Source organism: Condylostylus longicornis, unplaced genomic scaffold (genome assembly GCF_029603195.1).
Source record: "Condylostylus longicornis isolate FDR11 unplaced genomic scaffold, ASM2960319v2 ptg000031l, whole genome shotgun sequence".
Lineage (NCBI taxonomy): Eukaryota > Metazoa > Arthropoda > Insecta > Diptera > Dolichopodidae > Condylostylus > Condylostylus longicornis.
In genome coordinates this window covers 2,389,530-2,406,875 of record NW_026578000.1, presented here as the reverse complement: position 1 = coordinate 2,406,875, position 17,346 = coordinate 2,389,530, and the positions used below count along the sequence as shown (strand labels likewise).

At 23.9% G+C, this 17,346-nt stretch overlaps 1 protein-coding gene across 17 annotated transcripts in view; it reads right to left on the bottom strand.

The window, feature by feature from the left end:
• The window catches only part of LOC129608558 (muscle-specific protein 300 kDa), a 257,736-nt gene that overhangs the window by 114,106 nt on the left and 126,284 nt on the right, over nt 1–17,346 (bottom strand). For all 17 annotated transcript variants that reach the window (XM_055520156.1, XM_055520158.1, XM_055520151.1 and 14 more), the window contains 3 exons: nt 16,040–16,277; nt 13,192–15,977; nt 271–576 (listed from right to left, as the gene is read on the bottom strand). In XM_055520156.1, coding sequence (XP_055376131.1) covers nt 271–576; nt 13,192–15,977; nt 16,040–16,277 — 3,330 coding nt within the window. The remainder of the gene's footprint in view (nt 1–270; nt 577–13,191; nt 15,978–16,039; nt 16,278–17,346) is intronic.

Below are 17,346 nucleotides of genomic sequence, written 5' to 3'. Positions count from 1 at the left end.
ATTTATTTTACTTTTGCAATTTCAATGAAAACTTGAAGGTTAAGTATAGGTAAATATGATTGATTTTGTTCTTTTTCAGAAATTTTTGTATTACTCGCAATATTTGCATTTAATTTGAAATAATTGAATTCAAGGTTTCTTTTATAATAAAGATGTAATCAAATTGATCATAGCAAACTTCTATAAAACAACTTTAGAAATGATCGTCTAAGAATAATTTAAAATAGATTAAACAAAAATTAAATATAAAATAAATTAAAAAATACTTACTTGGATAACATTCTTTGTCTCTTCGAGTAGACGTCTTGATCTTACGATTGGATCGACATGTCTAAAACGTTCTTCTAAACGTTCAATCGATTTTTCCCAATCGTGTAATTTATTATCAAAATCTTGCCACCTATCTGCTAATGATTGTAATGTATCTCGACGATTTTGTAATGTACTTATTAAATCTTTCCAAGATTTATTTAATGCTTGATTATCTTTGTCAATTATATCACGATTACGTGTATCAGCGTTGCGTTTTAATTGTTGTACCAATTGATTTGCTTGATCTAAATCACTTGTTTGTCCCTGAAAATTTAATTAATAATTTGTTTTTCTTGTTTTTCTTAAATTTGTTTTTTTATATGTGCATATATAAATAAAATATTTTTTTTATTATTATTATTCTTGTTGTTTTTGTTTTATATAACTGAATATGATTGCAAAGAAATATTTATGAGTTGTATATGAAAATATTTGGCGTATGATGGCTAATATTATAAAATTCAGTTTAAAAAAATTTCCGGAATTTATTTAATTCAATAAAAGTTAAGATGATTGAATTTCAAATCATCAAGTTGAAAAAAAATTTATGCAAAACAAAAATTTTTTTTTCGTTTGGATTTTTATGAGATTTTTAATATAATTTGCATACAAATAATAATTTAAAAATAAAATCGTGTCATCATTATTAAAGTCTCTGATCTTAAATAATATTGGATTTAATTTTCTTTTTTTGGAAAAAAAATTTTCTGTAACAATTTTTTTCATATTATAAAATAAACAATTATTAAATTTTCTAAATTATTCTCTAAATTATTAATTATCCTCACAAATTTATGTTTGAATTAAATTAAAATATTTTGAAATTCTCTTTTTATGATAAAAAGCAAAAATATATTTAAAATGTTTCAGAATTTTCAAAAGCTGTAGTGACATTTCTTAAGTGTTTTAGTACCCAAGAAAAATATTTTTATACTACATATATTGAAATTTATCGTATATGGGTCATTTCATGCAAATTTTAAGATTTTAAATTGTATTTTGTTTTACAACATGTCAACGCTAATAGTAAAAGTTATTAAGTCGGAAAAATTTCAAATTCATATTCGAATCAAATTAAATTTGTAGCTCAATTTTCTGTTTAATTTGTTATGTTCTGTTTATTATGTCCACAAAATTTTTGCAATTTCTATTTCACAACTACTTAATTCAGTAATAAATATTTAATATTATCAGTTTTATATACTTTTATTTTCATTTAAAATAAATCGATTTTATTAGTGTAATGTTGGTTCTAAACCTTTCCTCTTTATGTACAATGAATAATATTGGATTAAAGACAACAATAAATTCATTGGTGGCAATTCTTTTTTAACATATTCGTACTTTACGTCAAAATAAAATGTAAATAATTAAATTGATTAAGTAAGTATATAATTTACATTGTATAATAGAGTGACATTAATCTAATATTATATGAGTACTTTATATATTGTTTAGCATGTTTATGCCAAAATCTTATAATACGCGAAAATCTTGTACTTTTGAATTTTCTATTTATTAGAAAATATTACCAAGAATTTGCAGAAACGAATGTATATTTGGTCATTTCAATCACCGTTCTATCCTTCATTACCAGAACCCACAGAGTGAAGGTGACAGTGCGATTTTGAGTACCTTATTCGATAGTAAAAATCAAGCAAAAACCTTAAAGCTTAGTCATACGTCCATGTATATAAAAAAAAAAAAAAAAAATCCAACGATGTCAATATAAATTTATTGATTAAATTTTATGTATCCAATTTTAATATTTCTGCAGCTATTCTATTATAAAATGAAAAAGTCGTAATTCTTATTTTTCATATTTAAACACAAAAGTTAATGGAGTGTATCGCAATGTATAGAGCAAAAGCAGTAATACATACAAGTTATATGAACTCTTTATTATTAATTTGAACTCTAAAAATGAAATAATATCAAATAATTTGTTCAAAAGAACTTTATATACATACTTAACATTTGATGTATACCACATTTTGTTGTCATCACACAAGAAAATATAATAATTATCATTATTAGCATTGGACTGAATGTTAAAATTCTCATATGTGCGATTTTATGAAAATTTTAGTGTACATATGAGTATATTATAAACACACATATAATATAGTATTTACTACGAGTATTGTATATAAGTAGATAATATTTAAATTTCTAAAACTAATTTTTTTTTTTTTTTGATTAAATAAAAATATTGTACTAAAAAACTTTACTAACAAAATTTGAATTTAGGTTATTAAATTATAAATGCTTTTTCTTATATATTTTAATAACATTTTGTAAAGAGAACTTAATTGTTTCAATTCTCATACTCGTATACATATATGGTAATATGAGAAATAAAAATTTTATGGTTATATATACATATGTATATCTGCTTATTTAGAAAAATAATACCATATAAGTTAAAAGAATATAACAAAAATTTCTTAATTACAAATTATACGCATAAAAATAAACGATTGTGTCACCGTAAAGACAGAATCTAAAAAAAAAAAACATACCAAATTTTTATAGATTTGAAATAACAATGACAATTTGAATCCTTATTCTGGTCAAAGAATACAAAAAATTTTTATCTTACAAAGTACTTGGTGATCAAGTTTAATTATATAAAATATTGTCCTTATAATTGTGATAGTTATTATCATATAGTATTTACTTAATAACGTATAAAAAAAACAGTGCTTATTATTTGCTCTTTGACAAAACATTCATTGAATCGTCGACGACATCTGTATTCCTTTGAAAATAGAAAACATAAATTTTGTAAGTAAGTAAACATTTATAAAAAAAAAAATATTTTTCTATCCCTTCCTTCCTCAGAGTTAATATATTATCGCCAAAAATTATCCAAATGTCAATTTACGATAATTAATTTTTTAGACACACTGTATACATACCTAACTTTTTTAAAATTGATTACAAGTAATCTAATTCAATCTTTATTCTAATACAATTATACCTCTCAGATTTTTATGCATTCCTCTGAAATGTATGCAACATTACCATACGATAATGTTGAAGAAATAACCAAATATATAGAGGTAGTACATATGTATGTATCGTTAATTCTATGTTCATTCGATTTGTGTTACATTTATAATTTATGAAATATTAATTTTATTAAATTAATTAAACAAATTTTATAGATTTTCTTAAAATAAAACCGAAAATCTTTTTTGTTTTATATACAAATGGAAAATTGAATCATTGAAATAAATTTGTACTTTATAAAAATTATAAGAGCAAAGAAAATTTAGTGCCAACTCTGTGTATACATGACCATAATATTTATATATACATACGAACGTACATTATTGTAAATATTTTATGCATACATCTATACATATTCATTCATTACATTATGTTAAAATGTTATTGCACCACCTATAGAGAAAATTCCAATATTTTTTTAAAGTTTTTTTTTTAATTTTTCTTTTCTTTTTCTATCGTAGTTCAAAGGATTATAATATGTATTTTAATTTCAATTAATCTTTTAAATTTTTTATTTATATTATGTTATACTATATTATAAAATTCTCTATGATTATGTATAACATTAAATTTGTATTGCATAACTATTTTCTTAAAATGTATTATTCGTTGTAATAAAGTATATATGTATGTATAGATAACTTATAATTTATACATATTTACTATATATAAATATATACATGTGAACTACTTTACTGTACAGTAGAAATATATAATATAGAATTATACTCATTTATAACAGCTACCGTATAGTAAATATAACAGATTTATAAGACAAAAATCTAATAAGCACATTTGCTCATGTAACTTTTATTTAAATGCATTTGTATATGTATGTAAGTATATGCAAAATAAAATAAAAAGGAATTTTAATCGATATTGACAGAACATTGTTCTTATAGTGAACGAAAAAGGAGCTATTTTCATAGTTGTGTTCTTTTCATTTTAATATCCTTAAACAATTTTTAATATGCGGCTGAGAGAAACTTGTAAAGGAATTTTCAAATAATATTTTTTGTATGTATGTACATAATATGCATGCATGTCCTATATGATAAAGGTTATGGTATAATTAAATTATAGCTATTAAAATATAAATTGTAAAAAATATAAGTACATTTTGAATATTTTTAACATCTTATTGACATTGTAGTCGAAAAAACTAAACATTTTTAAAAAGAAAAAACATTTTTATATAAAAATTAAATTTCATTTGGATTCATAAAAGTGATATTTATCTTATCCTAGCATTGTATCCCAGTAATTGACTCAAACAATAAAAATTAAAAATTATTTAATTTTCACAATAAAACTTATTTCAAACATATTTTAGTTGTTTTTCTAATAAGCCAAAACTCTTGAAAGTATTCAATAATATACAAGCATTTAGTAAAATATGACAACTTTAATTTATGCTATTGTATTTCATAAATGAAAACTTAAGTCATTAAAATGCTTAATTAATAAGGTAAAAAATCTAAGATGTACAAGAGAAAACTAAATTATACTCATTTTCTTAACATCTTTTTGTTTTCTCCTCAGAAGGATAGGAAAGTTTATTTGTCTGAAATAGAGAGAAAAAAATTCTGTAACAATTGTCATATTTGACTGAAAAAATGACATTTTATAAATTAATTTAGTTTTGTCGCAGTTAAGCGATACAAATATCAGATTTTGAATATTTAAGCTGAAAATGATTTTAATTTTATTAATAATAGTATTAATATCTATAATTTACATTCAAATACATGTAAGAATATATTTCGTTATATTAACAATAATATATAAAATAAATGTTCCATAAATGACATTTACATATAATAAATTAATTTAACAATAGCAAAGCGCACACCAAAATTAAAGAATGTTTTGTATATCCTTGCATATACTTTATTTAGTTAGTTAGCTAATCCGATATACATATTATATATGTATGTACATACATAAAAAGTATATGCACAATAGACGAATATATATGCAATTCAAATTAGATTGTAGCTTAATATACATAACGTATATGTATGTATTACATTTTATATTAAAATATTGCAGTTGTACCCAATTGTGAAATTCTATAATAAATTTACTGTCTGCATAAATATAGACTGAAGAAAATCTTTGTATAGCACACCTATCGTTTTATTAATATAATATATAAAATTAATTCTTTATTTTTTAAATATTAGAAAATAAATTTCCATCTTTTTTTTTTACAAATAAAATAAATTTTTCTTATTAGAAAATTAATGTTAATTATAATTGAAAATTTTAATAAGACTCTCCCTTTTTAAATTTGTATTTGAATTCAACTTTAACATAATTATGGAAATGATTGATGAATGATGATGGAGATGTGAGAGATAGAGAGTTGAAAAAAAATAATGAATAATATTTTTTTTAAAATTGAGATCTATTCAAAATTGAGATATATTAGATATTCCGAATTTAAACTGAATTTTTATAATATTTAAATTTTTAGGTTAGAATATTTTAATGTAAATAAATATATAATGCAAAAAAAAAATTTCATGTTGAAATTAAAAAAATTTTAAAATTAATATTATTAATTGAGAAAAATCTTCTAATTTCAATCTATAATCGATTAATCGAAAATGAAGAATCGACAAATTTATTAAAAATATGCAAACTATTTTTAAAAAAAATTTTTTTTTTTTTTGGTACAAATTTTTGACAAATTTAGTTATTGTAGGCAATTAAATATATTTTTAAACTTCACTTTAAATTTTTAGACAAAACAAAAAAGGAAAAAAAAATGTAAGAAAAAAGTTTTTTTTTCGTTTCCTTCAAAAATATATTCACACACACACAATCAATAAAAATCGATTTTTTTATTTTTATTTTTGGGCGATTTTTTTATAAGATTAATTTTTTCTCTAAAGATTTAATCACTTTATTTGTTTTCGTTTTATAAATTTTCAATGATCCTTTCTAATACACAGGTATTTTTTTATTTCTTTTATTAAATTTCAAAAATAAGGATAACAAAAGATAAAAATTAAATTTGCAACACAATTAAATCTATTTATTTTTTGTAGTTTTTTTTTTAAATTCCGTTTATCTGTTTTCTTATTTTTGTTTTAATTCTTAATTTTTTTTTTCACAATATTGAATGCGTTGTTACGTCTATATTTTTGCACGACACTTAACTCTTTAATGTCTCATTTAGTTTTGAAGGGAGAATAAATTTTGCTTGTTTTTTTTCTCCGCAAAAAAAAAAAAAAATTTTTCTTTAATTTTTTTTTGTATGCTGTATTTCTATGGTGCTAACCGCCCAGTAAGCATGTTTAATATTCTTGTATCTACAATGTATACATACATAGATAATAATAATAACATAATGTGTGTGTACCTACATTTATACGAGTACTTGCTTTTACTTTTTTATATTTTTATTATACTTGCTTATATTGTTATAATATACTTGTACCTTACTTGTATTTTTTATTTCAATTTCGGTTCAGTAGTTAGTTTTTTTGTTTTGCTTTTAAAATAAATTCAGATTCAAAAGTGTAATGAAAACTTGTCTCTTTAAAAAAGTTTTCATATGTGTAAAAAAAATCGAGCTACTATATTTTATACACAACTATCAAAACTCTAAGACCAGACCAGAGCGCGGCTAGGTTAATCTTAAAACATTCGAGAGAAAAATCTTTTAGTTTTTGCTAGATATGTAATAGTGGTGTATAAGAAAAAATTTGTGTATGTATAAATACAATAATGTAAAAAAAAAAAAAAGTTTAATATGATTCCTATTATCTGAGGCCAAGCCAATTTAAAAACTGAAAAATATTTTGTTGTATTAAAGTATACTTAATACTATATGTATACCTAAATACACATTTAACACCATATTATAATTTTTTATTGTGCAGCTTTTACCATTTAAAGTTGATTAAAATTTGAACATTTATGTATACATGTGTAAGTACGTACATATCTGATAATGTATAAGTTGGATGTTGCGATATTAATACTCAAAAGTTATACTTCTTTTATTCGTGTAGATACATACATATACAACCTATATATGAATATAACAGTATTTCCATAGAAAAATTCCAATACATATTTGATTATTTTAATCAATGTACCTATGTATATAGCTACTCTATATAGATAAATAAAATATATAAGTAAAAATTGAGTTAATACATTCTAGATTATGTGTGTATGTATATGCACAATAAATTGTAAGCAAGTTTGAATTAAAAAATATAGGCACATGAAAAAAATGTCTAAATCTCAGGTCAAAAATATTAGATGTTTTTTTTGTTAGACTGGAAATTTGTTAAAGAATTGTAAAATGATAGCATTATTTATATTATTTCATGAATACAAATACAAAAATTTATGTTACTTGACGTAATAGGTACCAATTATTATACATTTAACAATATTCTTAAAACAGCATAAGAATGACAGTAAATTTAAGCAATTACTGTCTCAGTTATGATCTAATTGGAATTTTATTTTTAATACCTAATAATATGCTTAGTTTGTTTTCTAATTGTGAAATCAAAATAATAAAAAATCATATGGTTTCGGATAATATGTGTACGAGTATGTATGTACATAGTTATATATAATAGGTATACTTACATATATTATATGCACAAAAAAAATTTTTTCAATGTGTTTTTATTACAAAAAAAAAAAACTAAAAGAAAAACATGGAAAAGCTTATTTCTCTATCCGGCTTAAAATGCCGGTTAAATACAAACAAACACGAACACATACATATACATAATATATAAAATGCTCTCATACACGAATGCATGTGCAAATTTGTATTATGTATGCGTATGTAATACGTTCATATATACATACATGGTATAGAAAATTTTATACTTGCGTATAAAATTTTCTATGTAGGAGCCTCTCTATGGTACTATGAAAATAAAACTTCGGTCAGGTCATGTTAAGGTATCACATTTAATTTAAGATTTTTTTAATTTTTATGTTTATCCTAAATTTTATAGTATATTATATAATAATAATTAAATATTAATGATTTAATTTATTTACTACTAAATTTTAATTTCAAATTAACCATTTTTTTTTAATTACTAAAGTCAAATATTTCTATTTAATGTTTTCCACATTCTGTCAAACAAAATTGAAATCATATGAACTTTAACGCTTGCTCACTATTAAACTATACAAACATGTCAATCCAAATTTTACATTACATATTTACAATTTCTTAATCTTTTACTCATTCAAAATACAATTTATGTACATATACATTACTTCTCAATTTTAGAGGAATACCTAATTCACAATTTTCTCTTTGGGTTGCTCAACAAAAAATTCTTGTCTCTGAATAAAATTTAATGAAATATTTTTGAAATGTCGCAAATCGTGACTCTAACCTAACTTTTTAAATAAAATTTAATAAAAAATAATACTCAAAATAAATATTATAATGTATCTGTATTTTCTACATAAATAAATACAAGCACGTATAAGTATACATAATATGTATATAATTCGCGTAAATACATACATCCATATGTAAAAATATTATTTATATTATTGTAAAAATTTAAATTGAAGGTTTGTTGATTCATATTGAGTAAATGAACTTGAAAAAATATTCACGAAATTAATTTTGTTTTCTTGGTAATTTAAATTTATATAAATTTTTATTAACAAATTTATCGTTTATTATTGTAAAATTAAATAGAATTATAAATATTAATATGTTTACATATGTTTTGGCAAGTACTTATTTATTTATATAACTAAGTATTTAATTTTTAAAAGTATAAATATATAAGTATTGTTATAAGTACGTACATTATGTACAAACCATTAATTGTACATTTTTTAATGTATGTTGTGAAAAAAAAATAATTTTTTCAACGTAAAATTGAAATGGAAATGAATTTTGTTAATATTAAAATCGAGGCTTCTAAAGGGCATCAGCTTAAAAGTTTTCATTGCTTATTGCTATATATCGATTTGTAGTTTTTTAATAAAGCGAAAGTTCAGGAGGAAAAAGAGCACCCGTATTACAACTATTACTAACAATTTAGATTAATTGTAAGAACACAACTAAAGTAGTAAATGACATAAATGACAATGGTGAACAATTTCCGTTGGTAACCCAAAATAACAGCGCAAAATCAAAATCAATTGTACAATATTTTACGTTTAATATCATACAGCCATGAAAACAGATGATGCCTGGCTTCTGGGTAATTCCATTTAAATTACGTTTTATTTATTACGTTTAAGTCCCTAATCTATCCGCTAAGTGTGCATCTAAAACATATATATATATATAATGTATATTATTTATTATGTTTAGTATCAATGAATATGCGATATACATAGTTCTACTAACAAACTTTCTTAAAATACGCACAGTAAACTTAAATTGAAAACTTCTCATGCGAAATAATTTTTTATTAAATTGTCATCCTAAGAAAAAAAAAATAAATCAAATAATGTGAACGCAGTGAAGTTATATTACCACGTTTCGATTCGATAATCTTCTGTACTAAAATATACATAAATGCATATGGTGTAAGATCTTAACTATTTATATTTATATTTATACAAATACAAATACCTAATAACTGTTTATAAGTAAAATAAGAAATCCTTTTTGCGTTATTGCGCGTAATCAAAGAATTGTATGGAAGAATATTTATGCACATAAGGTTAAAATGACGTCGGTTTTGTGTTGCAAAAAAAAATATCTTTATAAAAATTAATGGAATAACAATAGGGTTAATGTAGATGTGCAAACTTATTTTATTAAATCTGATTGTTTTATCCTTTTTTTAATTTTAATATTTTGCTTATTTTTTTTTTCTTTTATATTCTTAATACATTAAGATTCTGTTTAAAACTGATAAGATAATAGAAAAATATACTTATATAATAGAATTAGATCTTTTTAAGTGAAAAAAGGAGACCTGAAAAGCTTTGCGTCTACATTTCATGTGTGTAGGTGTAATAATAAACACAATATACGTATGTAAGTCTATTAATATAAATGCATAATATATATTACATTTTTTTTAACATTCATGAACAATGTTAAATAAGTTGTTATATATTTACATATATGTACATAAAATTCCATTTTGTTAATTAAAGGATCTATTGAAATCTGTAATACGACTCCAATATAATGTAAAAAATTGGTGTAGGTTTTGATTCATTTTTTTTCCTGAAGGATTTTTTGAAAAATTTTCTATTTTTTTAGATTCAGAATCGATTTTATCCGTTAAATCAATTTTAACTGTTATGTCTATAAAGATTTTCTATTACAGTGACATTTAGATATATATGTATATACATTTCATATAAAATTTTCTATTCCTCCTATATTTGAGTTTATAGAAGAGATACAATGGAATAAGGTATGTAGATTTCCACGTTTTAAGCAGTTTCAAATGAATTGTAACCGATTTCAGAGACGTCTAACTCAGAGAAGACGTCAGAGATTAATGATATGTTCGTTAATACTAGTTCCATCAATTTTAAATTAATTTTGTTTTATTCGATCAAAATTAACTAAAAAAAAAAACATTCATGTTTCATAGTGATGCATGCTTTGGCCTTATTCTGTCTATCGAATTATTAAGTGAAAATGATATTATTATTGTAAAAAGCTCGAAATTATATTATTATCTGAAACAGAAACGTGTTCATATGACTCGTGACTCGTGTCTATAATAAAGTTTTTGAAACTCTTACGTTAAATATCACTATATGCAAATCAGCGATTCGATAGTTAGAATAAGCCAAAGTAAAAACAAATGTTTAAATAAATCAAATTACTATTCGCTTTACAAAAAATTAACTTATGATTATTTAGCTTAATAGTCATACTTTTAGGTTTACTTTTGTAAACCTAAAAGTATTATTAAATGTGCGAATATCTATTAAAAAATTTGTCCAAAATAATTACAAAAGCGGTTTTTTAGGAAAATTTTTCTTTCAATTGAATATAAAACAAAAAAAATAATAAAATAATTTAAAATTCGTTTAAAGTTTTTATTCTAAAAATAAATATTTCACAACTTGTTCATTGTTAAAAGCGAAAAAAATAAGTGAAATCATAATCAAAATAGTAATCAGTATGATGTCATAGCTTAAATAAGCCCGAGTAAGAATTTATTATTGTTTTATTATACAATATTAAAAAACAAAAAGAAATAGAAAGAAAAATTTACTCAACATTTACAAAACATATCGTTGTATAGTATAGGTCTGTAGATATACACATTAGCTAGTACAATACAACACACTATCATTACCAATATAATTTTATTTACCCAGTAAAAAACCACGTTTTTCTACTATTTTTTAATATTAAAGTTAAAAATGTAAAAAAAATATTCATTAATAAAGCTTAAATCAAAAGCTATTTTTCACTTGTTTGAGTGAGTATCTTCAATAATACCATGACATTAAGAGAACGAGGAGATATATTTGATATAAAAACAAGTGATTTAAAAAAAAATTTAGTTTTATTTTTTATAAATGTTTTTTTAATATTCAATTTAATTTAATTGAAAAAGAGATTTTTAAATTTATTTTATTATTTAGAAAATAGCAGTCCAAATGAATATAAGTATAAAGTAACTAATAAACTAACAAGCCACATGATCTACATTTTGCTTACTTCGTTATTTTTCTTGATATCTCTACTGGAACCCTTTTCGTTATATCGTTGTATTAGCGACTTTAATACATTTTCAACAATTTAAAGCAAGCATAATAAGAAATTTAACCTTTTTCCAAAAATAAAATCATATTCTTGATGATATTTCAAAATTTAATTTTACTCATATTCAATTCTAAATGTATCATGTACGCTTTATATTAACATATATAAGTTTTGATTACATACAAAACAAGTTATACATGCAATGAAAACTTTGTTGAAAATTCTCAAAAAACATGCAATTAAATATGTACATACTTTTTGAATTGTACAATTTCTTTTTTTAAAATATTTTTTACTGTTTAAATAAATTAGAGTAGATGAGCTTAAGATTTATAGACAGGTGAGAGAAAAGAGACAGCTTTTATTTAATAGGTGTAAAACTTTTAATAATTTTACTCAACTTTTTTGCTCAATTAAAATTTGAACGAATAGAAAGCAAAACAGACAAGAATGAGAGAGAGAAAGAAAGACAAAAAACTTGAGATTCGCGTTTTTGATTATTTATTTGCAAAAATATTTAAGTTGGTTTTGATAGTTTAAATTATTAACAAGTATCGTAAACTAACGTAAACAAACGTATCGTAAGTTTTAAGTAAAGTTAACATTCAAAATAAAAAAAAAATTAGAATCTAAAGGAACGAGGTCCATGTTATATTACGAAAAGATGATATTTATCGTAGTTTCAAAAACATTTGGCTCAATAGTTTTGTGTTTGCACTAATATTATGGGGTTCTTTGTGAAAAATATCAACATCACTTCCTGAATTATTAAATAGAAATTTTTTATTCAATTTAAAGAAAAGATTTTCTAATACTTGTATGTTTTCCTACTCGAACAGTTGCTTTAATTTTTAAATTAAATAAAAATTGCTTTCTGTAGTAAATTCCTAATTAGTAGACATTAATATCATTTTTAGTAATCATCACAATTAAACAACCAATGAGGTTGTTCAATTGTAATTGTTTCATAATTTTTTCTAATTTTGCTGCAATATTGTTTATTTCTTTGCAATCAGTTAATATTTAATAAATTTTACAAAAAATATATAATCTATTATATATAATAAAAAATATACATATAATCTATATATATCTATATAATAAAAAATATACATATAATCTAAATATATCTATATAATAAAAGACACACTCACCTGGATATTGCCTAGGGCATGGCTAATCTTCTGTATGTTGAAATGTAATCCAGCCAAATTTTGTACTGGTTCATCATCGAATTTAGTTCTTTCAATATTGCTTTTAACCCTCTCACAAAAGTTTTTGTATTCTTTCCAATTTTCAACTTCCTTTTCTAATGATTGTTGCTGCCCTTTAGCGGAGCTCAGTATATTAACTAATGCATCTTGAAGCATTTGCATTTCCCGTGACAATTCATCTTGTTCATAATTTTGTAATGACGGCCATATTTTATCGGCAGCTTCACGTATTTTACGATTAACAAGATCTTTAACTCCGGCATCATTACCAAAGAATTTCTTATGATCTTCTAAATCTCTCATAATATTTTCATAATCAATACCATGTTGACTATTCTGTAATTTCGTTTCCGCTTCATGTACCCATGCATTAAATTTCGCTACCAAATTCATGTATTCTAAACGTGATTTCTTGTTATTTATTAAATATTTTTCGCGATCTTCCAATTCAGCTGGCATTGTAGATAAGAATGATCTACCCACGGATATCATTTCGAGTAAAGCACTTGGTACAGCTTTTTCAGAATTAATTTGTTCGCTGAAGCTTTTAACTTTACCTAATTTGTCAAGGACTTGATCTGCTAAATTCTTATGTTTTTGAATTTCACGTTCAACGGAATCTGGATCCCGATCCAGTAATGGCCGTGATTTAACTTCACCTTCATTTGCATGTAACCAATCTAATATTTCAGATAGCAAAGCTGCAATTTTCTTATGATGTTCCAATTGAATTTCATGTTTTTGTTTTTGATCTTCAACTGTTTTACGTAAATTCTGCAATTGATTTTTAAGTGATTGCAGTTGTTCAGTAATACTATTTCTATCAGCTGCAGTACCCTCAGAAGCGATTTTTTGCCCTTTATCGGTTGCTGTAGCCAATAAACCTTCACATTCCTGAATACGTAAAATAACATCATCATATTGCCGAATTTTGTCTTCTAAGCTTTCTGGTGATTTTTCAATTTCTGTAACAACGTCAGTATATTTAATAATAAAAGCAGTGATTTGATTAATTAATGCAATATATTGTTCACGTAATAATAGCAATTGCCTTAAATGAGCTAATTGATCTTCAATTAATTTAATCATATCATCTTGCTGTGCCAATATACTTTGTAATTCTGGCAAATCATCGACTTGTAAATCACCCATACGACGTTTAGAATCCCTGAGTTCTTTGAGAATTTTCTCATAAGCACCCAACATCTCCTGAACGTCTTCAATATTTCTGCCTATGGGTCTATTCAAATCGCGCAGACGTTGTTGAATTGAATTCAAGAAAGCGATACATTCGGCCAATTTAGCTTTGCTATCTTTATATTTCTTTATATGATCCTCAAGTTGTTTCAATCTATCATTGATATTTTGTGTAATTTTAGAATGCTTATCTTTTAAGTTTTTGATATCTTCCGCTAATTTTAATTTATCTGGATTGCTTAAACTTGGGTTAATACCTTTACCTTGTTCAGTAATATCAAGCATTAAACCGCCAATTTCTTTAGCAGAGTCGGCTAATTTTTTATATCTGATTAGCTGTTCTTCTAAAGTTGGAAGATTGGATGTACGAATTTCACCTGCTATTGAAGCTTCAGCTTCGTTTAACCAATCACCCATACGTTTAATATCATCTTCAAACTTCTTCCTACCAACTAACAAATCCTGTAACGCCTTTTGTTTTTTAGCATTTTCATCTTTTAAAGCTGCATAGTCTGCATTAATTTCATCTAAAATTTTTTGTAGTCTGGTTTTGTCTTCCGGTGGACAATCTTTCATTATGTGATCAGCTTGCCTTAAGACATTTGATAACATTCCTTCATTAAAATGCTTTGCATCATCATCGAACTTTTTATTAAGAGCAATTTCTTTCTCAACAGCTGCAGAAGTCAACGGTTGGTGACCAGTTTGTTTTCTGGCATCAGATAATTTATTTTTGATCCATGCTCTGGCCTTTTCTAAATCAGATTCTAAAGATTTTCTGGCTTTAGCAGCATCTAATGCTCTTTGCATTTCAGTTTTAAGAGCTTCAGAAAGATTCTTTTGATCTGAATTCAAATTTCTTAACGCACTTTCTAATTGTGAATGTTCAACTGGTTCAAGTTCATGTTGCATATTATTGACACGTTTCTCCAATGTTTCAGCTAGAGATTGCTTTGCTTCAGCGTCTTTCATCATTCCTTTAATTTGTTGTTGGCGTGCTTCAGCTGATTTAACTTCATAGCCAATTGGTGGTGGCGATTGTAGTTCAACTAATTTTTCTTTAACCCAATTTTGAACTTGATCGATTTCAGATTTAGCAGCTTCAATACCTTTGTTTGTAACATCAAGTAATTGAGCTTTACGATCAATACGTTTTCCTAAATCGTTGTAACGCCTTTCAACTGATTTCATTTGTTCTTCAACTTGTTGGCCATCTAAATTACTGATAATTTCAGCAACTTGAGATGCTTTATTCTTTAGTTCACCAAGTTTTTTAGGTCCATCTTTTTCAAATTCATTTTTAATGGTGACAATGGCGGCTAATTTTTGTGCACAATTTAAACCGCTACCTTTATCAAGAACATCCATACGTTTAATTAAATTATCAAACCAATTTTGCATATCTTGCATAGATTGACGGTAATTTTCAATTGTATCTTGTCCACATTGTTTTTTAGTGATAGCATCCATCAACTGGCTTTCCAATTGGTCTAAGCTGTCTTCTAGATCTGTTGTATCTTCATCAGCAACTAAAAAATTTAGATGATAAGTATTTAAAATTACCTTTTATCTGCTATGAAAAATAACTTACATGATCCAGTCATATCAGTTAACAATTGATTACGTCTATCTCCAATAGTATTAAGAAGATCGTTCATAGTTGCCAATTCTTGCTTGGCTGCTTCTGGACGAAGTTTACATGGTCTTGATAACCAATCAGCTATTGAACCTTGTTGCTTTTTAATCCAATCTTGGAGTTCAGCTCTCTGTTTTTGTTGTTGTTCTAATTCACTAACAGTTGCTACCAATCCACCCAAATGGGATTGTACCTAAAATTTTTAATAAAAAGCTATAAATTTGAAATATAGACAACAAGGACGGAAATTCAGTCTAGTAAATTTTAAAGTAATAAAACTTTTGTTATTAAACTACTTTTAATTTAAGCAAAGCCGATAGCTTACATTTTTTTTGAAGCAAGTTTTGAATGTGAACCACCACCAAGCATTTTTTTTTTCAGTTTTTTTGTTTTTTTTTTTTCTAAATAAGTAATTGTGATTTATTTATATAAAAAAAAAAAACTTACCTTAGTAATTAAAACAAAAAATTTATCATATATTCCATTTTTTTTATTAATTTTATGCAAGATGTGCTTAAAATTTTCAATGCGTTGGAAACTAAAGCCATCCATTATATCTTCATGTTCGGTGCTGGTGCGCTATTTTTGTGTTATCGTGAACAAATAATTTTATGTAACATGTTTGTAAATTTATTAATTTACACATCCGTACACAAATATATTTGTACACAATTTTAAGCGAATTTTGCAATATTATTAAAATTAAGTGCATTTTAAGTGCAATTGCCAAAACAAAAATTATTGCAGTTGAAAATATAAATGTGGTAGTAAAGTTCAAGTTATTTTCCAAAAAATTTCAAAATCCAAAAATCAAAATAAAAAGGATATTTTGTTAATTTGAATTTAGGGTTATTGGAAAAATGAAAAAAAAAAATTAAAAAAAGAAATTAAAAAGAAAAAATAATTTATAATAAAGCAAATTAGAGTAAAAATTAAATTTATAATTAAATAAGAAAATTTCCAAAACTGAATTTAAAAATAAGTAAAGTTGGGTACACCCCTTAGTATATTATATTAGAATTAATTATGAGTGGGAAGTAAAGACATAAATTAACCTTTGAATAACTTATTCGATTTGACTAAAAAAAATAGTTTTTAGAATTGTCCCAGCTTTGTTTTATATCTTGGTTATTTTATCTGGATTCTACTAAGTATAAGTTTCACCAAGAGGTGTCAACTTTTTAATATCAACATTTCTTTCATATTATTTTACAATGCGCTTTACAAAAAAAAAATAAAACTAATTGTTTCGAATATGTTGT